At 40.6% G+C, this 25,507-nt stretch overlaps 1 protein-coding gene across 2 annotated transcripts in view; it reads left to right on the top strand.

Moving 5' to 3' along the window:
• Positions 1–25,507, top strand: part of PARVA (parvin alpha) — a 74,468-nt gene that overhangs the window by 33,005 nt on the left and 15,956 nt on the right. For both annotated transcript variants that reach the window (XM_081022558.1, XM_081022559.1), the window contains exons 2-9: positions 17,322–17,411; positions 17,525–17,595; positions 18,761–18,863; positions 19,679–19,819; positions 22,547–22,662; positions 23,428–23,486; positions 24,128–24,147; positions 25,097–25,158. In XM_081022558.1, the coding sequence (XP_080878684.1) occupies positions 17,322–17,411; positions 17,525–17,595; positions 18,761–18,863; positions 19,679–19,819; positions 22,547–22,662; positions 23,428–23,486; positions 24,128–24,147; positions 25,097–25,158 (662 nt within the window). The remainder of the gene's footprint in view (positions 1–17,321; positions 17,412–17,524; positions 17,596–18,760; positions 18,864–19,678; positions 19,820–22,546; positions 22,663–23,427; positions 23,487–24,127; positions 24,148–25,096; positions 25,159–25,507) is intronic.

Here is a 25,507-nt window from a genome sequence, read left to right as displayed (position 1 = left end):
ACATGTCACATGTCTGTTTACAGTCCAGCACAGATTGCTGGGTACCGTGAGCGGAACTTCTGCTCAGTGTATTACTTTTTGTTTTGAGAAGATGGCAAGGAAAGATGACATGTTTCTTTGTCCTGGTTTATGTATAATAAATCTGTAGTTTTAGTATGTATCCACAGCCTCAAGCCTCTTCTGTTGTGCAGTTTGCTCTGCTAAATAAAGTGTGCTCAAGTCAGCAAGCTTGAGTTGCTGATTTACGTCGGAGCCAATGGTTGATGAATCTCCGCAGCGCGAAGGCTGAGAGGGAGATGATCCACCTGGGGCCGAGCCAGCTGGCCTATCGATACCGACAGTTGGGTCACCACCTGAATCAGATTTTGAGGTGCATGTGGTAGGGGGAGAGGAAGTCCCATTTCACCAGTGAAACCTTGCTGGTTCAGCATTGGATGCAACTCATCATAGTAGGAAAGACTGTGGCTGAGGTCTAGGGACATCACTGGATACAACTCAGAATTTCTTTTCTTTGCTCCTCATTTTGTATATAGCTGTTAAATCTTACAACTCTACAATTAACAATTTAAAATGATAAACCATAAATAACAAAACGACCCAAAGTGTCTAAAGGGTTTTTGTTTGATTGGCAGCTCATTGTTTGGATGGAAGAGAGATGTATTCCCTCCCTTAACTTTAGCTGGATTGTGTTTGTTATAAGAACAAAACTGCTCCTTTTCCCTTACAGGGTATCCAAGAGCCCGTATAGAGTCCTTAAGTAGGTCCCCTATCGGAAGGAGAAAATAACAGAGGCCAACCAGAGAATATTGAGAAGCAAGGCAGCTAGTAAGCCTGATCTTTTTTAACTGTGGCAACAGGGTGCTCACTACCACATGCAGGAGGCAGGAGCGACCCAGAACAAGGGTGTGCGAGCCCTTATATAGACTTTTGAAATTGTCCACCCTGTAGCCAGAGACGCCCCCCCCCAAACCCAACAACCATCATACATACATCACAGAAGGAGGCGGTCTCCAACAAAGATCCTCTTTGTCAGGATACCTGGTAATGGCCAGTGATTGCTCTGCCTGGGCAGCCTGGGCATTCTTTTGTGATGGTAAATGCTTTAATTCCTGACTCCAGGTCACAGGCTCACCCTATTCATACACACATGCCATTAAGATAGGTAAGCAAAAGACAACGGAGAGGCTTTCCCATTTCCTTCCTCCTTGCAGAGAAGTATTTGAGGTCACTGGGAGAGTCAAAATGGTTTCAGGATTGTTCTCCTGTACTATTTCAGATGTGTGGTTTATATACTTATGTATGTGTTTGTCTTGTACATTTATGAACATTTATTTTACATTTGGGACTTTAGAATTCTTATAACAAGCTTATCAAGATAGAGTCAGGAACATAAGACAGTTCTCCTAAGGCAGGGGTGTCCAAATTTTTTTCAAAGAGGGCCAGATTTGATGAAGTGATTAGGACTGAGCTTTGAAGTTGTTGAGCTTTTTTAAAGATTGAGTTGCTGAGCTTTTTTTAGGATTTTACCCGGGGGAATTAATTGCCACAGGGGCCAGATTCAACCGACCAACAGGCCGGATTAGGCCCCCAAAACGGACTTTGGACATGCCTGTCCTAAGGACATTTACAAGGAAGGAAGAATCATTTGAATTCAGCTGGACTTGCTTCTGAGTAAATGTTAAGGCTCGTAAATACTCCCATAATGATCTAATTGTAGGAAACCACAATGGTAGAGGCTTCTTATAAAAGACCCTAGAGACCATTTACAGAAAATTCTATGTGACAATTTCCACCAGCCCTGGTTTGCAGAAAGCTCAGGATGCAAGCTGTCTCAAAATGGGAGAAGAATTCTAAAAGTCCCTGATGTCCTGCGAACTCTTTAAAGTAGATTTCAGGTAGCTAAAAGCCAACTGCCTGATTTTCATGATTTACTTCAAGGAGTTAAAAATCCAGAGCTGTGCTGGATGAGCCAGATGGTCTTTAACAGTAACATTGTTCATATTGTTTAGATTATCCTGTTGCAAGTACAGTGCTTCGTTTACCTTTTATGGAAGAAAGTGTGGAAAATTGACCACAGATGTACGCAGCATGGAATGATGGCTGAGGCAAGGCTTTCCAGGCCTCCCTCTCTAATGCGCTTGATCCCACAGATAAAAAATAAATACAGAAATGTGAGGAGGCAGCATGAGAATTCTCTAGCATTACCTATTTAAGTGTTTACTTTAGATCTCTGAGCTGCTAAAGCTCTCATTTCCTTAAAAACCAAATGTCATTTGTTTCCCTTGTATACTATTACATTTAAGCAGCTTTGGCACAGATATTTAACCAAGTACTAAGCAGCACAAGATTTATACACATCTTCTATAAATTACCACCTCCCCCCGCAACACACACACAAACATTTATAAGCAGGTAGAGGAGATGATGGTTGTTTTTGTCCTGTATAACAGAGAGCATACATGCACTATTAATATAGCTTTGATTACTATCGGAAGCCAAGCTTGTGCCAAATTAATTAGCTAAACCTTCGCTTGCTTTCAGCCATGTGTTGAATTTGCACTGTAACTTCAAAGGCATATCTGAATAGAAATGCACTTCTTCTCGGGTTGAGTCAGATCTTGATTTTGAATATAAAATGGCGTAAATGAGAATTGCAAATGAAAAGCTACGTACTCTGTTCTGTAAAGTCCTTTTGTTTCTTATCACTTTCTTTTCTGCCCCTCATTTCCTTCCTCTTACTGATGGCTGATGTCAAACTGCATTTACTTCTGGCAAGTGGGTTCCTAATTGGAGTTTCAGTGCTGACATGACAGCATTTGCATGCAGGTGCTCCTGCCACAGACCCCAGCTGCTCCAGCTTTCATAACCCCTGGGAGAAGGGCGAGCCAAATTCATAAACCCGCTCGGTGTCTGAAGCTACCAAAGACGAAAATCCCAAGTTAGTTTTGATAAATGGAATGCCTTGGCTCATGTGCCTTTTGGCTAATAAGGAGACAGCCTGATGGACTGTCTGCACACCTGGAACATACTTGTTTACATGATAGATAAGTTGGTAATACATTAAACCACGGGCTGCAAGCCCAGATTCAGACTGTCTATTATGGATGTAGAGCTTTAAAAGAAACATAGGAAGCTGCCTTATACTGAGTCAGACCATTGGTGTGTCTACTCTGCACAGTTTATTTTCTATACTGTACTGACTGGCAGTAACTCTCTGTGATTTCAGACAGTCTTTCCCAACCCTACCAGCAGATGCCTGGGACCTTTTATACACAAAGCATGTCTCCTCCTAATCCCTGCCTGCTTTGCCAGATTTCTGATAAAGTATAGAAGTTGGTCTTTTCTGCCACATCCAGCCTGGCATTCTGTTACGAGACCCTGGATGGCTACTTGAAGCATGGATGGTGGCCTGCATCTAGTCTGCTTACTCTGACATTTGTAGATAAACTAATGTTTTGCTTTTGCCATGGGGGGGGGGGGACTAGATAGAATGTGTTATGAGTCCAACTGGGAAAAGATGCTTAAAAAAAGAGTATATATTTTTCCCCATTAGTAGTTTTGGTAAAATATGCCACCTTTATATTTGAAAAGTATGTGATAAAAGTTTGTATTGTGTTGATGTCACCCTTGGGCAGCTGCTGTGGTCCCAGCACTCTGCCAGGACGCTGCTTCTATCCCTCCCCTCGACAGCAGCCAGCAATCAATGCCAGGCACCAGGTGTCACAGTTTAATTTCCCACAATGCTCTGTGGATCTACAGTGTTTAAGACACTATTGGAGGTGTAAATGGCATCACTTGGCACTGCTTCGGCTTGTTGCTACTGACCACTTCTGCCGCTACCAAGGCCTACTACCAGACACCAATTTGCCAAGCGGTCCCCGAGGTTTCAGTGGACTGGATGAGAACCAGTCCATTACCGAGGCAAGACAATGGTCCAGCACATCCATTGCCCCACCTGCAAAGGTAAAGTAGAGCTGTGTGTCACCAGCATATTGCTGACAATGTATTCCAAAACTCTGGACGATCATGTAGACGTTAAACAGCATGGGGGTATGAGCATGTAATGTCGATCCTGTCCCAACTGCACTGACTGCCAGTTAGTTTCAGGGCCCAATTCAGAGTGCTGGTTTTGACATATAAAGCCTTAAGTGCCTCAGGACTGCAGTACCTCAAGGACTGCCTTTCCCCATATGAACAGACCTGGACCCTGCAGTCATCATCTGAGGCAAGTGGTCTGGAGGGCGGCAACACAGCAGAGGTCCTTTTCTGTGGTGGCTTCTCATTTGTGGAATGCTCTCTCCAGGGAGGCTTGCCTGGTGCTTTTGTTACATATTTTTAGGCGCTAGGCAAAAACATTCCTCTTCCCCCAGGCCTTTGGCTAATTAAATCTATGGCCTTTTAAATTGTTGGGGGGCTATTGTTTTGGTTTGTTACTATGTTGTGCCTTATTATGTTCTTATATTGTAAACTGCCCTGTGCTCCTTGGATGAAGGGTGGTACAGAATTTTTTTAAAAAATAAATAAAGTTTATAATATTTTCATTCTTTTAAAAATTTAGCTAATGGTTTATCTCTTATTTTGCAAAACACAACAGCACTTTTAGTAGAAAAGTGGCCAACAAGAGCAGTAAATGACAACGATTTAGCAACCATATATATATATATATATATATATATATATATATCTCATTTGGAACTGCCAGCTACACGTTACAGTGGAAAGGGTGCGCTAAAACAAGGCGGTTATAGCCCCCGCACGTAACAACAGCAGTAATAATCACTGTAGCCAAATAACCATGGACAGATAGTTTTACCAACTTCCATTTTTTTCTCTCTCTCCATGAAAGTGCCAGAGACTCAGCATATGTAGTATTTGTAGTGAGAATTCTCATGAAGGAGCAAATGGTTTCATTATTGGATTTTGTATCTCTATACAGTATTTATTTTCTTAAAAATAAATATGCCCCACCTTTCTTTATGACATAAATTCAAAGTAACTTTAAGAAGTCACAAGATACATAAGACACAATAAAACCAGTTCAGATCACTAAAATCAGTGCTTTTTTTCTGGGGGTACGCAGGGTTACACATACCCCTAAACATTATGTGAATCTTTGTACTTTGGTCCATTTACTGTATTTATTTTTCCTGATTTAACTATAAAATGGTGATTTTCTTGAGTCAAAATGAGAGTACCCCTAAACATATTTTTTTTTAGGGGGGAAAAAAAGCACTGACTAAAATCGATTTCGTATATTGAAAACTAAGAGAAGGGTAAAACAATTCAGCTTGAAAACAGGGAAACCTAACTCTTCCCCACACTAAAAGCATGGAGAATGGCTTAGAGCTGCTCCATACAGTCATTACTTGAAATTGGAAAGTTGCATGTTTTATATAAATTCCGCTCTGGCTCTCCACAAACCCCCCAACCAAGAAAATCCCCACACACTATGGAATTTTCAAACCACACACTTGGTGATAGTCTGCTTATATAGCAGGAACTATGATGACAACATCTCCCAGCTAGTATTTCAGGAATAACCCACACGTCGGCTGTAATCAGCCCAAGATTGTTACAAAGATGAAAGGTTTGGGCTAATGTACAGAGCAGAAAGAAAGAAAAAACAAAAAATATATATTTTCATTATTGAGATAATGACCATATAATGTATGTGTGTGGAGGGGGTGGGTGAAGTATTTGATTATAGATTATATATAAAAAAGGCTCTGAAAGATAATTATTAATATAACTCACATAAAGGAGTCTATTCTATTTACTTATAGGTATAGAAAACAAAAAACAAAATTCACTGTGCAGTTACAATTTTTATTTCCTCCACGGCTGCTGTAACATGCAAATTGTCCAATTCACAAAACTGCATCAAAACAGAAGCATGCCCATAAATAACTGACTGTGCATCAGGGGTTGACTCTCAAGGAAACCACTGAGGTAAATAATCTTGATTAATATGAGAGGAGGATCAGTTGGGAGGCAGTCTAGGTAAGTGGGAGGTATCTGCTGGTCTCTCTTCTCCCCCTCCCCCTCCCTCTTCTCCCTGCCCCTGTTCCATGCATTCATGAAATCTGCAGGGATCTTCAGCAGGGGTGCTGGCCAGAATGTCAGATGGAGATGTTTTTAAAATTTGTATTTTTACACTGTTGACATTTTCTTAGAACTATCCCCTGAATTTAGGGTTCAGATGATGTGGGTGCATAATTGTAGACATGCTGACAATAAAAAAGTGTGTCTTGGTATATATGCACACCCAAATCCCCTGTGTTAGTTAAGCCACCAGCTGCAAAAAGAGTGGCAGCAAAACTAATAATAATAATAATAATAATAATTTATTTGTACCCCACCCATCTTAATGTGGAATCATATGGGGGGAAAAATGTGCTGAGGAGTTGGTGTCTAAGATGGATATATCAAAGGTGAATAAATTGGAGAAACACTACCAGATAATAGAGTGGCTTAACTGATAAGTGGAGAAAGCTTAGGATGTCCATAAAGCCAGTGCTGTTCCAAGAAAGGTTTTGTGGAAGAACTGAAGCAAAGCAGGAAAGATGGTCTGATGAATCAAAAGTTGCTGTTGTAAGCCCAGGGAACAGCCTATCAGTCATGAGATCTATAAATAAAATTGATTTATTTGTTAAATTTGTTTTCCACTCTTCCTTCCACTGTGTACACACACACACACACACACACACACACACATTGGAGGCATGCTACTTTTGAAGTAATCAGCACTTTGAAGACCTATTAGTAATTAAATTGGACAACATATAACGTTAGTTAAAAATGCATTTTCTTCCCATTGCTATCTGGATTTTCTCATGGCCTAGATAATTTTATCCTATTAACATCAAACATACAGGTAACTTTAGAATCCTGCATCTGCATTATTTCTAGGAAAGCATAATATAATTAGAAATGACAGTAATTGGCATTACATGGTTTAATAAAATTTCCTCCTCTGTGCACAAAACCTTTTAACCAGCCATTCCAGTGCTATTTCTGTATTTATTTGTTATGTGGCTAAATGTGTTATGTGGCAGATATGGTATTTATCCATTTTCACAAATTAAGCTATTAGTATTATGTTGCCTCTGAATTGTTTCTTGAACTGATGGGCAAAACCACCTGAGAGAGAGTTCCCACCTCTCTTCAATAAACTTCCTATCTTCACTAAGCTGAAAATTGTGGGGTTGAGAAAGCACTGTTTTGTGAAAGACAGAAAGATCAGACTTCCAGTAATGTTGTGGAAATTTTAAGCTTGGGAGAAAAGAAGCACAGGAGCTTATTATCCTAAATGAGGGCAACACCGGACAGTAAAAATTCCTTCTAAATATCAGGAAGCAATGTTACTTCTGAAGCGGCCAGATTCAAAAGTATTCACATAATTTCCCTGCCATCCTATACAGGTTAGGATTGTGGATTCTGAATATCCCAATGAAATGGTTCTCCTTGAAGAGCTCTGAAATGCTTAGCAGTATTTCAGTACTATCCCAACACTTATATGCTGGATTTAGTGTGTTTGCTAAACAGCCCCTCAAAAATGACCTGGGAGATAATATACCTGGAAAAGGTAGGTGTCCCCTACAAAAAGAGATTGGTTGTGCTGTTGGGGTGGTATTCCTTTTACTGACCTTGAGACGCCAACAGTGGAGCTGATCTATGGGAGGCGAAAGCAACAGGAGGACCACTGAGTGATCGGAGGCTAACAACAGCCCCCCTTTTTAAGGCTTTGAATGAAGGAGAGGCTGGTTACCCCTGTTGATATTATTGGCAAGCTCAGAGAGTCTCTACTAGGGGTGGAAGGATCTGTCAGTGTGGATTCTCAGAATTGCTCATTTTTCCCCCAATCTTAATTCAGTCCTCCAGATTTCATTTTTTAAAAAAATCCTCATTAAAATTCCCCAGCATTTTTGTACAAATTTCTTTGTACTAAACACATTTTTGTATGCAATTTTTATAGCTGCCATCCTTGATGTAATGTAGTCTTGTGTGTTATTTTCACTAACGTATTAATCTTATGCACACATTTTTGTAAACATTGGTGGGAGAACTTCACCGCAAAATTCAGACAACATTGCAAATGTTGAAAGAGGGCCATCGTTCTGTTCTCATGTTGTTTTGGAAAGAGCAAATTTGATAGATTCGCCTTTAAATGCAAACTGAATTGAATTTCTGCCCCGTCGCTAATCTCTGCTCCTTTACAAATGAATAGTGACTGGCCTGGTTCCAGATTGAGAGAAATGAATAAGGGAAATAAATCCCTTGGGTTAGAGACCAGTAGAGGGGAGTGAACAGACCACCATGTCACCTGAGTGAGGGCCAGGTGATTCAGATAGTCCTGGAGTGGGGGTTTTGAGTATAAGCTGGCCATTTGAAGGAATCCAGTGGTTTAGAGAGAATGTCTGGCGATCGGTTTAACTGCACTTGAACACTTTAATAATTAATGGGTGTTCTGGAGAGATGCTGAATCTGACCATTTCAATGCATACTGGTTTCCCTTCCTTAAATATATTAACCAGTGAGATTCATGCATTGGTAGCCTCACAATTAGACGACTGTAATGAACTTTGTACGAGACCTCCCTTGGGATTGGCCTGGAATCTCCAGCTGGTGTGGAATGCTGCACTGGATTGCTGAGTGGAGCACCTCGGTGCATACAGATTTCATCTGTGTTGAGGCAACTTGCACGGGCCGCCAACCAGCTACTTGGCCATGACCTATTCTGAACTACTTAACTCACCCATCCTTCATGATCGCCCCTTTTGAAATGAGGAGAGAGTACCATGCCAAAGCAGTATGCACAACAGGACTTCAGGTAGCTCCTGGGTTCCTCTGAGCTGTGCAAGTACTCCATGACTTCACTTACACGGAAGACCTGAGAACTGTTGCCTGGCCCAAAGGCCAACAGAGCAACAAGGAACATAAACCAGGGATGTGAATTCCCAGTTCACAATTCCATTTCTTTTCTTTGGCTCTTGAATCAGGAAGGCTCTTTTGAGGACCACCAGGAGATTCGGGTAGGATCTGTTGTTGTGGTCTCTTCCCCATTTTTGGGCAGCTGAGTCTCTTCACTGCCATCCAGAGTTCATCAGAAAGAGGGGAAGGGGGATAAAAACATGATAAAACATCTCGGGTGTGGTGGATGTTATTTCAACACGCACCTGCTGCTTTTCAAGGCATCTTGGAGCACAGCAAATATATGTTCAAATGTATGTTTGCATTGGCAGAGTAAAGAAGTGCAAGGGTGAATGAAGAGGTGAGGAGCAAGGGTGAGGGGAGAACAGGAGAGGAGGCGATGAAGAAATGGATAACTCTTGACAGCTATAGTGTGGGGTTCAGAGCTGTTGCAGAGTAGATGTTGATGAGGCAGTGAAGAGAGGGAGGGGAGTGAAGGAAATGTTTTGCCACTGCCCACCACGGCCTTCTTAATATCTGCCTTACACCGATTCCCTGCTGCTGTAATTACGATGGGCTTTGTAAAATGTAATAGCCCAAGAATTCTGTAAGTCATTTGGATAAATGAGGTTGCCTGTTTGTCAAAACATTTAGCTTTCTAGATGAAATTTGCCGAGATGGGAATGGCAAATGTAGTTTGTTTTGCAGATGGTCTATGAGTCTCCTGTGGCATCATATTAAATTATATAGGCAGTCAGTCAGTTGTTCTACGATGCATTGAGCTTCGAGTTGCAATGTGCATTGAGTATTCTGTAGAGATACAGACTCAAAAGCATAATACAGCTACACAGGGCAGCAGCAGAAGGGAGTGCTTTAAAAGTAGGGGACTTTTTAGTTGTCCTCGTGTTTGAGAAAATGAGGGCTTGGATAGTGTACAATGGGATGTGGAGCTTTTTGCCCCAAAGGTAAGGGATGCTACAGCCCTTGCTATTTTCTTTTTCATGTTGATTGCTGTGGCTCTGAATGATTATCTGTGCTAAGCATTAGGGTGTTTTCAGAATTGATGTTTGTGGTGTTAGCTTTGCTTTGCTATATTTTAATTTTTTTGGCAGGGTAATGTTTTTATGTTGCATTAGCTAGGCATCACATTGTGCTTTAGCACAGAGGTCAGTAGTTTTCTAAATATATAATCTTCTAATAGATGTTGTGCTAAAAAACTGGTTCTTTTGCACTGAAGTGTGTGTTGTTAATTTTAGTAAATGCAGATTAGCAATATCTGAACTGCATAATAATACAAAACAAAAAATTAAAATCTGTATATTCAAAACCTACTTGGACATGCTTAGCCAAAATTGTTTTGTGTTTTATTGTAACAAAACTTTTTGGGAACCAAGTATCTTTTAATTTCAGGTCCCCTTAATTCTGCTGGTTGCTAATAACCTCTCACAGTTGTATTGCTATGTGCTTTATATTTGACTGTGTTCTGAACAAGTTTGATCAGATTTCCCAACATGAGTATCAGAGAGACTACTTGATTGTATTCAAAAGCGTTTATTGTGAACAGCTGCATGAGTTATTCACACTTTAACACCAGAAACATGGGGGAATTATATTGGATAAGCTGGCATTTGTAAATTCATATTTATGGCATTCAGAACTGATTATCTTAACACTCAGCTGCCTGGTTAGAAAGGGTTTATTTGAAGTTTTCTGCAATCATGCTACTGTGGTACAAAGATATGGGTAGAAATAGAATCAGAATTATTTATTCATCACATTACTGAAAAGTAATGTGCATGTGGATGAAGCACTTTTAAAGAATTACGGCTTTAATTTGGCATCCAATTATATGGGTTTAAAACTCATTGAAACTAGTTGGACTGTACATATGTGTACAGGATTGCAATCTAGTTTATGTTCTATGTAGCTGAAAGCAATCCAGTGTCTCCTACTCTCTTTCACTAGCTGGTGGCAAGACACTAATTCTTTTGTGTGTGTGTGTGTGTGTGTTTGCTCTTTTGAAACAAATAGAATTTTGAATCTTTTTTTATCCAACACTCCAGGTTGCCTTGACATGCCTTGACAGTCTTGAGCTACACCAATGTTGTGGACACTGTTGTCAAACTAATACCCAAGAATACCAGTACTGCAAAAGGGTAGCTAGGGCTTTAAAATAAATTTATTGTTGATGGGAAAGGGAATATGTGAATGCATGCCGTATATAGCATGGAGAGCTCTTCCTGTTTGGTTGAGTTGCTCAAATCATGAATGTTCTGAGAACATTTTGACATACCCCAAACCCAGGCAGCCTCATTTACAGCCTCGTGTTTGCTAATGAGACAGACCATGCACATTCATTGTTGTGTTAGCTACCAGTTGCTTTGCGTCTGCTCCTGGCAACTACCTCAGGAAGTTAGGGACCAATCAAATGCAGCATCTTTTTACATGACTATTTGTTTGCTCATACCTGCTTATCTGAAACCAGTGAAGCTGGTATGGCAGAAGTGTAGTCAGCTGCTGTGTTGTGTTGTCTCTGATTCTCTTGCTCCAGCAGTATATGGCCCTGGATCAGCAACCAGAAGTGTGGGTGTGTGGAAGGAGGGGCCGTTGCTTTTCTGCCAAGTCTCAAACCCAGAATATTTCAATACCAAAACCAACAACTCATTTTTTTCCTTAATGTATAGAGTGAACTCTGGGTTAAAGAAAGAGGAAAGTCCACATAGTTAGGTTTGCAAAGGGCAGCAGGTGAAATCATACTTCAGCTATCTAGAAGAGCATCCAATTCATTTCACCAAGCTTTTGTTTGGTATCTGTGAGATGTGTTCTAAATGAAGTGTGGGTAGGACTGCGGTTTTACAGCCCAATACAACTTTTTAAAGAAATAAGCTGTAGACTTCAATGGATTAGTCCATAAGATTTCACAGAACCTAGTCAGCAGAAGACTTATGTTGCTACCTCTTCCCCTTCTAGTTTGCACTGCGTACACTAGGTGGCCTCAGACAACCTACTAGCCTCAGCTTCAATATGTGGATAGTAATACTGACCTACTTTGTAGGTCATTGGGATAATGCATCATCCCCTTCCAACTCTGCTTTAAATCAGTACAGTATAGAAGTGCTAAGTGGTGTTATCTGAAATGTCAATACCGGTAGAATGGTAATTCAAGTTGCATTCATTGCTCAACTTCAAATTACAAGCAAAAGTTATGTAGAAAATAGGTTGCAATAACCTAATTGTGGGTGCTTTGGCATTAGGAACAAAGTTATCTGAAGCAAAGGAGCATCAGTGGTGGCAGAATTAAAACAATATACTTTTATAGTGCTAACAGTGTAGATCTGACAGGATTCCTTCAGGAATCACTGCCAAGAAGGCATTGCTCCTAGTGGATACTGATCTATTCTCCCTGACTTGTAGCACCTGTTAGACAGGAGTAGCCAATGTGGTACCCTTCGTATGTTTGTGGGCTATAGTTCCCTTGCCCTTTGGCCCCACATTGACTGGGGTTGATGGGGATTGTACTCCAGCATCTGGATTACAGGTTGACTAAGGTAAAGGTAAAGGTACCCCTGCCCGTATGGGCCAGTCTTGCCAGACTCTAGGGTTGTGCGCTCATCTCATTCTAAAGGCCGGGAGCCAGCGCTGTCCGCAGACACTTCCGGGTCACGTGGCCAGCGTGACAAGCTGCATCTGGCGAGCCAGCGCAGCACATGGAACGCCGTTTACCTTCCCGCTGGTAAGCGGTCCCTATTTATCTACTTGCACCCGAGGGTGCTTTCGAACTGCTAGGTTGGCAGGCGTTGGGACCGAACGACGGGAGCGCACCCCGCCACGGGGATTCGAACCGCCGACCTTTCGATCGGCAAGTCCTAGGCGCTGAGGCTTTAACCCACAGTGCCACCCGCGTCCACAGGTTGACTACCACTGCTTTAATAGGCCCTCATGGAACATAATTCTTTGGAATAATGGAATCATAAGGTTAAATGTGTTCCCTCAAACTGATGGGTCTTGTTATTTCTTCAATGCGGTTATTGAAGAAAGCCGAAGGAATCTATGGAATCCCTAGGATCCTTTTAAAAATAGATTCTCTTTTACTTTCTTCTTTTTTTTTTGCCAATCACAACCGTGGGCTAGGATGATCTTCTCCTAAAAGCTTAAACTGAAAGAATGCAGTTTAAGAAGCGAAACCGCACTGCTCTGCTTGTGAAGAAAGTGTGTTAGAAGTAGGTATGGCTAAATATAGAGCAGAAACTGTTAGTTTTGAAAGCTCTTGGCATCACAAATCCTTTTCTCACATTTGGCATGCCCCTTGTAGTTCCCCACATTATCTGCAGGCGCTGAGTACCCTGCTGACTGAAGCTACCTCCTTATAGGTTCTCTCTCTCATTGAAGGTTTGATTTGGTGGGAACAGCAGCACATTGGCATAGGTCATCACCACAGTGGGGTGTGTGTGTTGTAGGTTGGTGATGTTTCAGAGGCGCCCTGGTTCTCTCTTCCAGTCTCTCAGATCAGCACACCTTGTTGTGACCCCTTGTAAGATTCTCCTCTACCATCACTAAGTTTGAAAGGATATAGTGTTTATCCAGCTGGAAGAGGCGTTGATGCAAGGTTGCTGTTGCATCAGTGCTGCGTAAAGACAAGAATATGCTTTTTTAAAAAATAAAATAAAAATAAATCCATCCTTCCTGCTGAATGGGAATTGGAATAGATGGTAGACACTGTGTCGTCAAAATGGTTCTGAAAAATACAATGAAGGCTGAAAAGCTCAGTTACTGTGTGTTGAGTAAGTATCATTTGTTTTGGGTGTTCTTTTCCTCTTTGATCAACAGCTTTGTAATATTTGCTGGTTCCATTTAACGGAAAGCTGGAAAAAGATAATGGATTAGACAAAAAAATACTGCTGCACTGCACAACATTGGGCAGATGAGAAAAGTCCAAGGCACTAGGCCTTTAATTTCTATTATACACAAGCCAATTAGACTGTGTTGTTTGACTTCCTTCCATTTTTGTTATGTTTTATTTAAAAGAGAAGTGAAACAGCCACAGAAAATAGGCCCTTTCTGGAAAATGTGTACTAATGCATCACCATCAGATTGATGTATGTTGCTTGCACAGTCACCTTTACAAGTGATTGGCTGGGAGTCAGCAGTTAATGGATTAGGGACAGTGTTGTACTACAGATGGTTTCCTGAAAATGATTTTCGATTGTAAACATGCATGTGTCTATTTTGGGGGGCTTCCCTCATTAATTATGTCTTTTGGGAACGAATTGCTTAAGAATGTGCAGTTTATGTTCTGGAAACACTTTTCAAACTCATCACCTCATAAAAAGCCATCTGCATAGTTGCAAATTTATGTTTATGTGTTTTGTGATAATTAAATTTCAATCACACATTTAACTGTTCTATCATTTCATCGCTGCCCTCAAAACAGTGGGTTGAATCCAGACCTGCCCTCCTTCTATGCATGCAAAGGGCTTTGGAGAGGCTTTCACTGGAGGCAGGGATGCTGGTTTGCCTTCTGCTTGCTTTCCCCACCCCCCCACCCCACCCCGTGTGTCTTTTCACAGGAGACTGCAGAGGTATGGGGAAATTGGCAAAAATCACCACCGTGGTTTCCTCCAGTGGGAATGTCCTATGAGTGAAATCTTGCTCACAGGAAGCTGGATCCAACCCAGAGGCTTTTACCTCATTTGCATGCAACGCTGTGTACAAAATGTACAAAACTGTGCATCTAGCTGAAGTAATTCATCTGTAGTAAATTAAATGAAACTCAGTATGCACATATGTGGATTTACACTACAGCTAAAGGTGCAAAATCTCCTTTTTCTTGCTGACTTTGATCTACCTTTCATTTTTTTTACATTTCTCAAACTTTAGCACAAAGGTTCATTACAGAGTTTTTATTTGATCCTCCTGAAAAGAAACAGAATATATTTTGCTTGCATTTTGTTCCCGAACGTGTCTCTGCTGCGTTAAATCTATGCTAGGGCTTGGTGTATGCGTTTTTCTTTTCGTGTTTTTATATATTTAAGGAACTGGATTTGGCAAGCGGACTGGATCCTTCCTTTCCTCACTCCAACTATGATGGGTGGGTGGGGCCTCCCACCTGTCAAATTTTAAAGGGACCAGCTGTCTGCTGATTGGTGCTGAGCGTTTGCTTTCTAAGGGGGTGGCTCTTAGAGCCAATTGCTTTCAAATGAACTTCAAAGTGGTGGCTGTCAGTACTCATCAGCTTATTGATGCCTAGGCATTTTTTTTAAAGCTAACTCACTGCTGGGGAGTCCCTGATGGGGAGCATCTTAGTGCACCCAGTGTCATTGGTCTCCCTCTGTGTCCTAATCAACTGATGGGCTCTGAGAGGGAGCCCCATTTACCACACAATAATGGAGAGCACACTAAAGTGGGAATTTTGTGGGCATTATACAGTACCAGGTTTTCTGTCAATGTCAAATTCTGGGTTTTCTCACTTTGTTTAACATAAATGATTATATGGGTAAAATTCAAGTAAATGCTCACCTTGTAACTAGAGTGTCTTGTGGCTTTGATAACAATAAATAGCATTAGTATTATTATTATTTTAAATGATAATATGATACAATAGCCTCATGTACAGCATTTCTAATGACTCGCATGAGAATGTTGGCATCTCTAGCACTACAGCAGTGCATTGGTTTGGGCAGCGTAAATACTCAATGATACAATCTTAAAATCTTACCTTAACTTTTTCATTTATTTAAATGATTACAGTTTCAATCAGTTCAATTCAGCAGCCCAATAAAACCTGTATAATACATTTAAGCAGATGGAATTAATAAATCTTTTAGAGCTCTTCTAAAGGCCTGCAGCAATGGACTCTGACTTACCTCAAGCAGCCACATGTTCCACAAACGTGGGCAATGTTATCTTTCCCAGTTAATTCTTCTCCTAGCACCTGTCCTCGCTAAGGCAGCGTACTGTATACTAGTGACCACAGAAGAAGCTGAAATCCACAGAACTGCATTGATACGGAACTGTCATAAGGAGATAGCAAGTACATTGCAGCCAATGCATCAACAATACAAACCATGTTTACGCAATTAAGGGAAGATATCTGGCGTCTTCCCACAGCAGGGAAGATTAGTTACTGCCAGAGGGACATTGGTGTGAAACTTTCACAGCTGCTCCCCTCCTTTCTCTTCTGTGATGATGGGAAATGAAGTAAGAGAAGCTCTTTACAAGTACAAAGTTGGAAAATCACTGAGCTAAGGAAATAGAAATAGTTATCAAAGTACATGAGGAAGTCTTAATACAATGAAGCGTGGAGCACTAGTCTGCATATGCTAAGGGAATAACGCTAATTTAAACCTTGTGGGCAGCAGTATTTGTGCTCATCAGCTTCTACTAACTTCGAGGGGCTCTTACATATGCATTATTAAAGGACAGAATGTGGCTCATTTGGTCAAATTTCATAGTTTAGATTTATGCACTTGTATTCCTGGATCTTCTGATTAAGATGTCTGTTCGGCTAAAAATAGATGCTTTAGGGTGTGGGTGTGTGAGTGTGAGCACGCATGCCCACACACACACAAATATTTCCATTCTTTGGATTAGCTTCATCAAATATAACATATTAGAGACTTTTTTGTGTGATTCTGGTATTTTTATTGCCAAATGCATTGGTATTTTATGCTACCCATTTTGAATTAACTTTTTTTTTTTTTTTTGTACATTGCTGAGACAACCCAGTTGTGGGGCAATTAACAAACGTTAATTAAAAAATAAATGTGAAAAGTTCCAGTGAGCTAGCTGAGCTGAAATTTTAGATGCCAGCATGACGCAAAACAAAAGAATTTCCACAATGTAACTTTTTGTTTTTAATAGGACCGGTGTCTGACATCAGTGTAACAAAATGCTTCATGGTTTTGCAACTTGGCAATGTGACCAGAGTGCCTTTGTGATAAATTACGCAGTTAGATTTGTGGTAGACGGAAAGGATGTGTAATATTTTTTTGCACGTTGGACTACAGTCTTGTTTGAATTTGTAGAATTTAGGATGAAAAAATAAGAGCCAAACCAGAACCTCTTCGTTTTAGCAGGCTTGAACAAATCATGAAACTGAGAAGGAACGGGGAAGATCTGGGTTTATGTGTACCCCTGCATGTGCATGCCAGTTTTCTCAAAATCTTTGAAAGCATACAGGTCCAAGTGCTTGGCTCCCCACAAAGTTGCTTATTGTCAGTTACACATGAGAGCTGCAATTTGGATTGGCTAAATATTTTTCACTGTTGGATCCATTACTTTTCTGCTAAATACATGTGGAGATTAGGCTTTGAGTTCACATTCTTACTGCTGCTGGAAAGCTTTAAGATGTAAATGCTAAGAAAAAAGCAAGACAAGTTTCGCTGAACTGTTTTATTTCTTCTCCTCCTCAGTGTCTGAACTACAAGAAGAAGGAATAAATGCCATTAACCTACCACTCAGCCCAATCCCTTTTGAACTAGATCCTGAAGATACTATGCTAGGTAAGTTAAAATACATTTTTGCTTAGCCTAGCTAATGGATGAAAACAAAATGTCACAAGCCTACCTTCTTTGTAATGGATATCTCCTATTTTCCCATTTCCACCCCCCTAAAGAGGAAAATGAAGTCCGAACCATGATTGATCCAAATTCAAGAAGTGACCCAAAACTACAGGAGCTAATGAAGGTAAATATGTAAGCACTTTCAAACTCTTCTAAAAATACAAAGCAAAGAAAATATATGTATTTATTTGTTGCATTTATATTCCACCCTTTTCTCCAAGGAGCTCAAGGTGTTGTACATGGTTTTCCCCCTCCTTGTTTAATCCACAAAACATCCCTGTGAGGTAGGTTAAGTTGAGAAGCGATGGCTGGCCCTAGGTCCCCCATAAAGCTTTATGGCCAAGTGGGCATTTGAACTCTGGTATCCCAGCTCCTAGTCTCACACTCAAACCACTACACCATGTTGGCCAACCACTGTGAGAGCAAGGAAAACCACATAAGGATATAGAATTGCACTTTTAAGTTGCGGTTCATGCTACTCCATCAGTTTTCCTCTTTACTGGCTGTGTAAGGACCAGAACATCAACCTTGAAAAGCTTGTTCCCTGTTTCCTGGAGCGATCAGCCTGAGGATCCTTGGCTTCTTTAAGAGAAAATGGTTTGAGATCACATCTTCAGTGTTGAACAATCCCTACTCTCCCTTTCACCTGCCTTTGTTCCCAATTGGCCTGGGTAATTATCTCAAATATTGCCAATTTGACTCTTATCAGGATCTCCAATGCACAATAAAAAAATAAACATTGTCTAACATGAAAAAAACGCAAATAATAATCTTAACAACAATGGTACATCTCAAATTTACAGTAGAAGCCAAAAGCCCTGCCAATGACAAAAAGGGCAAGCAAATTTGCATTTTTCAGAGTTTAATGTTGTTCCAAAAGCTTGGAAGATTAAGTTTCCACAGATACTAGAGACTGAGGGGTGTGTGTGTGTGTGTGTAGGTGTATTTCAGTCCCACTGCCTCTTCCGTGTTTGCATTCCAACATTATTATTATTATTTTGCTATAACTCTGCCTGCTTATGCATTAACACCTGCCGTATTCCAAGGCCTCAGGGTAGCCGGTGGTTATTTAATGTGAAATTAAAAGATTCCTGCCCATGAAGATAAAATCCCAGCACAGTTGAAATCAGAAGGAATTGTTCTGTCTAATTTTGTACAATTAACATTTAATCAGACCTACTATTCGGAAGCACCCTCTGTCATTTCTGAGACCACGTTGCACAAAGTAGAAAGTTGGTTTGTGATGTACACACATATGAACTATTTCTGAATCTTTGTCTCTTGCGCAGGTGCTAATTGACTGGATTAACGATGTTTTGGTAGGAGAACGAATTATTGTAAAAGACCTGGCTGAAGACCTGTACGATGGACAAGTACTGCAGAAACTCTTCGGTGAGAAATAATTTTATGCATATCACTGGAGACATTTTTCATGTGCTTGTTTGTAGTTAGGAGTAACATAGGCACTGGTTTCCATTCCTTTACACATCATATTGCTTCAGGCATCAGTAACTTATGTAGTCATTAAGATGGAATGGGACAAAGTTGGGTGAGCTCTGGAGCAGTGGTGGCCCCGCGCAGCATGCACACCTCCCAGTACGTTTCCAAGCACAGTTCAAAGTGTTGGTGCTGACCTTTAAAGCCCTAAATGGACTCGGTCCAGTATACCTGAAGGAGCATCTCCACCCCCATCGTTCTGCCCAGACACTGAGGTCCAGCACTGAGTGCCTTCTGGCGGTTCCCTCACTGCGAGAAGCCAAGTTACAGGGAACCTGGCAGAGGGCCTTCTTGGTAGTGGCACCCGCCCTGTGGAACGCCCTCCCACCAGATGTCAGAGAGAACAACAACTACCAGACTTTGAGAAGACATCTGAAGGCAGCCCTGTATCAGGAAGTTTTTAATGTTTAATGTTTTAGTATATTCTGATATATGCTGTGAGCTACCCAGAGTGGCTGGGGAAACCCAGCCAGATGGGCAGGGTATTAATAAATGGAAATAAATGGAAAATCGGTTGGAATTCTTAGGAGAACAGAGGTGCAACAGAAGACAAAGTGTGATAGGCTTGAGAAGTTGCCAAATTTTGAGACTTCAAACCAGTCATCTACAGAAAATCCTTTGTTATATGTGGGACGGAATGTCTTTGCGTTTCACTTGGTACATGGAGTTGAGGTGTAGACTTACAGCTTTTTCTTCCATTATCACTTCAGAGAAGCTAGAGAGTGAGAAACTCAATGTTGCTGAAGTCACACAGTCTGAAATAGCTCAGAAACAAAAGCTGCAGACAGTCCTTGAAAAGATCAATGAAACCCTTAAACTTCCTCCAAGGAGCATCAAGTGGAACGTTGACTGTGAGTTACACATTTTACAGTGGAATTCTTGGTTACTGGTGGTATTAAAAGTTATGTTTTTCTACTGCGTTTTGTAAAATGTATTGAATTAGACAGAAGCTGGAAGGCAGATTCAGCAGTGTGCAAGTTTATATCTAGAATTTTGGTGTAAGGTGTGCAGAAGTATAGATAAATATATATATAGTATATTAGTAATGTACTTACCTCTGTTGACAGTTGTACACAAGACATTATGCTTGATTCCACACATACCCCAGAGTTCCTATTGCGTGCACAGTATGGGCCCTGTACATACATGGCAGGGAATGAGTTCTTTTTTTTATTCTTGTTACCAGCTCCTTATGGAACTTGCATTTTTTTTATTCATTTTTTTATTTCCAAGGGTTTATAACCCGCTTTTCCATATAAGGAGACTCAAAGCAGTTGGCAGCATAGTTTCTAGAGTTATTTAATATTCAGGCATTGTACAATTTAATCATGTTATTTATTATTTTGGCATTGTGATATATCCAAGACTGACACCTGCTCTCCTTCTCAGTGAGAATTGACCTGCCTATTATTATTATTATTATTATTATTAAAGTTTGTATACTGCCTTGTACCTGTTATAGTCAAAACATACAATTACAATGTAAAAAACACAAAGTACATAATAAGAATGAAAACAAAGACAACCCAATAATCTGCCCTTCCACAACACATTTAATAAAAGGGCATTAGATGTCAGTCAGCCAAAGGCCTGGCTAAAGAGGAACCAGTAGCTCCCATAGCCTCAGCACTCCCCTGTTCCATGTGCCACCTCCTCCTCCTCTCTGTACAGCACAGGAGGAGAGGGCTAGGACATGGCTCTTCCTTCTCCTAGCCTGTCTGCACTGGTGGCAGCAGAGAGCAGCAGTTGCTTGCCCTCTGTCCCCTCCAGGCAGCAGCTGCTGCTCTCTGCTACTTCTTTATGACTCCTGCCCCGCAGGATGGCAAGTGAATGAGTGATGCCACTTGCCAGGAGCAACTGTTTCTCCTGTTTCCTGGCAAGTGATTAGCAACAAGGAAGTGCAGCATCAGTTGCCTCTGGGCAGTGGAGCAGAAATAGGAACAGCTCTGCATATGGCAGCATCTGGGGGCAAGGGAAGCACTGTGACTGGAGCAAATCTTGCCAGCAGCCTCCTAAATCCTGAGCTGGCCCTGCATTTATTCCTTTGGATTTAGAGAGAGTTTAGAGTTTGGATTTGATATTCCGCTTTATCACTACCCTAAGGAGTCTCAAAGCGGCTAAAATCTCCTTTCCCTTCCTCCCCCACAACAAACACTCTGTGAGGTGAGTGAGGCTGAGAGACTTCAGAGAAGTGTGACTAGCCCAAGGTCACCCAGCAGCTGCATGTGGAAGAATGGGGAATCGAACCCAGTTCACCAGATCACAAATCCACTGCTCTTAACCACTACACCACACTGGCTCACTTGGTTTCCCAGAGTTGGTCCAAAGAACTTTGAACTGTGTACATTGGGACATCCCTTATCTTGCCTTTCAGCAGCCCATGGAGCTACGTAAGGTGGAAATACCACATTCCCATAAAGCTTCTTAGCTGGGAATGGACCCTCATTTCCCCGGTTCAAGCTCAATACTTAAGGCAATACACCACACTTGATCTTAAGGAACATTGAGGTGGTATTCAGCTAAAATATATTTGAAGGGAATGTGATGGATTACAGCCTGTGTATGCAGACTTTTTTCTGGCTAGAACCAATATATATATACAAATAATTATTTTGACATTGGGTGAGTTGTTTGTTTTAAACTTGTATCCTTTTTATCTTTGCCCTGCTCCTTGCCTGCAAAGTTTGTCACTTGGAATACACTGAGTGGTAGTTCTGCAGAGAAACCGCTGCACAAAAACTGATAAATCCAGGAGAAGATCTCACTGGTTATTTTTCTGCTTTATTTAGAAACCTGTGGCCAACCTAAAAGTGTGTGGTTAATAAGATACCTAGAATATTATGTTTATAGGACATTGCCTGAGAATTTGGTGATAATGCAAACCCAGGAAAACAATAATATAATACAGTTGTATATCATTACCTTTGAAGCTTGGGGTTTGTTCACAGATTAAAAGTTTCCTGCAGTAAGCCTTTTGATACCTTTCCGTCTTGTTAGTGCTAACTGTGCATACAAATCCTGCTGTGAATAAACTATAATAACAAGAACACTTAACAAGTTCATGAAGAATGTTTGAGTCATCCAGTTTAGTAAGTTATTGCTCAAGGGTACAAGCTAAATGGGCTCATTCATCTTCCTGCAGACATTGTGACACTTAAAAATGAATTAAGTGCATGTTATGAATACAAAAATATTCTTCTGATAGTTCATAAATCGACACAGGAATAGGGAAGATAAAGGCACGGCGCTGGGAGTGCATAGATAGCACTTAATATAGCGGCATAATAAAATCTGTGTTTTGAATCAAGCTTAGATTTCCATCTTCAAGCCAGTGGGATCCAGGCACGCAACAAAATCTTACCTGAGGAGTATTTTTGATTTAGTTGTTTTCATAGAACCAGTTGATTTATGGCAGGAAAGAGAAGGAGTTAGAAGAAAATACTCTTTCAGCAATCTCTGGCGGGCAGCAACACCAAAGGATAAAATATCCCACATAGTTAAGGAAGGGAGCACTGCATGTTAAAATAAATATTTGTTTTAGTTTGCCTTACAGAATTTGACTTCTTAATCTATTTCAGCTGTCCATGCTAAAAGTCTTGTTGCAATACTGCACCTTTTGGTTGCGTTATCACAGTACTTTCGAGCCCCAATCAGACTGCCAGATCATGTGTCTATTCAAGTTGTTGTTGTCCAGGTAGGGATGATTGTATTTTTAAAAGATATTTGTTTTTACACAGTTTTTTCAAGAAATGCAGTAACTTTTAACATGTATGTGTTGGTATGTATCAGTTCTGGCCAACACAAATAGTCAGAAGGACAAGCATTTCCTTAGGCACAGCTAAGCATTGCATTGTCCTTCTTTGAAGGCACAACAGACCACTTGTAACATCAATATGTGAAGCATGTCAAATATGATTTTAGCTCAGAATGTAAGTGTACAGGTATCATACAGTGATCTCTGAAGTGAACAGCTGAGATACAGCATAAGATGAGTGGGCTTCTCCTTCTTCTGCCCTTCCAGCCCACTGTGTGCTCCACAAATCTGCTCAAGATATTCCAATCTAATCTAATTTAATCACTTTCCCAATAAGGTTGGTAAATGGCTGTCAGTAATCTTACCTGCGATTTCCAGATAATTTTTCTGTCACAGGAGGCATTCCTTCCTGTTTGTTTGCACACAGGACAGGTGCCTTTTAGGCAACATACAAAGTCTCTTAGATTGTACACAAATAGAAATGATGTAATTTTGGAGGGGAGTTATTTTATATTTATGTTGTCTATTTAATGGCATTCATATTTTGTAGTTATTTTACACAGAGTATGTTCATGTGTGTATGTGTGCATATATGTAAGTGTGTATGAATATATATATATATCTGTGTGTACACACACACACACAAATCAATAAATATTGGTGTTGAAAATATTAAATGATCAATCATTTCCCCTCACCCCCCAGAAACGAGAAGGAATCCTCCAGTCCCGTCAGATCCAAGAGGAAATAACTGGTAACACTGAGTAAGTCAGCATTCCTGTTGTTTGATCTGCTTTGGAAATTCAATAATTTGCTAACATTTAACCTTCATTCCTGGGGATTCTAAGAGAGGACTGCTTCGGACATGGCTTATAACTTAACTGTTAAGAAAGGTTCCACAACAGATAATGTAAACAATGTGGAAAAGGTGGCAACTGAAAATGTAAAAATGCTGTCGATATAGCAGTTTGCATACCCAAGTAGTTATTTCTTAACAGAAATGTTCCTGTTTATATGTATTTTAGGGTTGTTGTTTTTCCACATCCCAGGTTTTATTATTTCCACTTCAGAAAAGAAGCATACAAATAGATTGCTTTCCTCCCAAGCATTTCAATGGTAGAGAGAAAAAAGTTTGAATCATCAGTTTTCCTTCCTTAAATGGCCTTCACCCAAGGAAGTTTGTGATATTGCTGAAATGCTCGGTTTAATTCGAGTCGGTGGACATAATACAGTGTTATTGAAAAGCCTGTGGGGCTATTCCTCAGTTGCTATGAATACAAAGTCATACATATGACCAGATGCATATTTACTCCATATATACAGTTTTCTCTCTGCACTGAAAGAAATATATTAAATTACTGTAAGTGTGTGTACACATATAATTGCATTATTTCGCTTTCTACAGGGCATTGTCAGGACGGCATGGTAAGTCTCATTTGATTCCTAGCATTTTCAAAAGGTTTCTAAAGTGTACTTCACTTAATTCTGCTGCAGCTGCTTGTTTTGTTCAAAGCCAGCTGTACATAGTTCATAGTTGTCATTGTTCATAGTTGTCTTGGTTGGTGTGTAAATCTTAGTGCTGTAAACCAAGAAGTCTGTATTCCAAAGTGGGGCAGGAGGGGGTGGGTTGGAGATTGAGAATAGTATATATTTCCTAAATCAACACTAGTTTGTGCTCCCCCCCCCAACACATGCTCCACTATCCCAAACACAGGTGGTCTACGTTGCCTTCTGAATGCCAATTTCCTTCTCATGTTGGAAAAAGCTCTGGAGAATTATTTCCTCAATATTGACAATAATCAGGCACCGGACACACGTATGGATCTCCTGGGTGTGATCCGCAGTATCTTCCTCACGATCCAGAACAAGCCCCATAATTTTGGGAGATCTACTCTTAGTATATGCATAGGCAGTTTTAATTGCCAAAGGACACCAAACTGATGAAATTGGGAATCCTATTTTTTTGTGACGTGTCGATGTTTGCCTTGAAAGCAGATAATTTTACCTAGTAGTGTAGTTTCTTTGAGTACACTAACACGACACATTCTTGCATGTCATTATTTTTATAGCACATTATTTGAGTGTCTGAAATACTTTTCTTAAAGGGTTGTTTAAGATTCTGCTAATGGTGTTGTGATCTTCCAGTACAGACTTTCCTTCCTGATAATCTGCTCCATGTGTACTATACTTAGAAATAAACCCATGTTACAATAGGTTAGCTTGGATGTGAATTTGGTAAACCAAGGTAAAGGATGATTTTAGTATAGCTATCTCAGACACAGTAAGTCTCAATAGCACTTGAGGCCTTCCAGCCCTGGAATTATCATCCTACAATGCTGCATTATCTAATAGCTTGTTATTATGTGTGTTTCAGAAAGGGATGCATTTGACACACTGTTTGACCACGCTCCAGACAAACTCAATGTTGTGAAAAAGGTTGGAAATTTTCTTTCCTACTTAGATACTGAGCAAGCTAGCTTAATCTGAATAGTTTTCATCTCATATCTCTGTCTTGATGCATAAGAGGAACTCCCCAGTTGTTCACCGTAAGACCCAAGGAAGCATTCTTGCCATTTTGGAGGGTTTGGAGCAGTCTCAGATGTGTTTTCCTCTGTAGTTCATGCGCTGCCCACGTACAGAACCTTCCTCAGGAAGTACCATTAAGAACACGTTCAGAGAGGAGGGGTTCAGAAGTTCAGATATACAAGCTCCTTGGGTCATAAGCCTGCTTGTCTATTTTAGTATGCGATACAGCCCAAGTACATCTGATAGAGCTCTACGAATA

The sequence above is a fragment of the Podarcis pityusensis genome (genome assembly GCF_964106645.2).
Source record: "Podarcis pityusensis genome assembly, chromosome: 1".
Lineage (NCBI taxonomy): Eukaryota > Metazoa > Chordata > Lepidosauria > Squamata > Lacertidae > Podarcis > Podarcis pityusensis.
The sequence above is the reverse complement of the archived record's forward strand: the minus strand, read 5'-3'. Positions and strand labels throughout refer to the sequence as shown.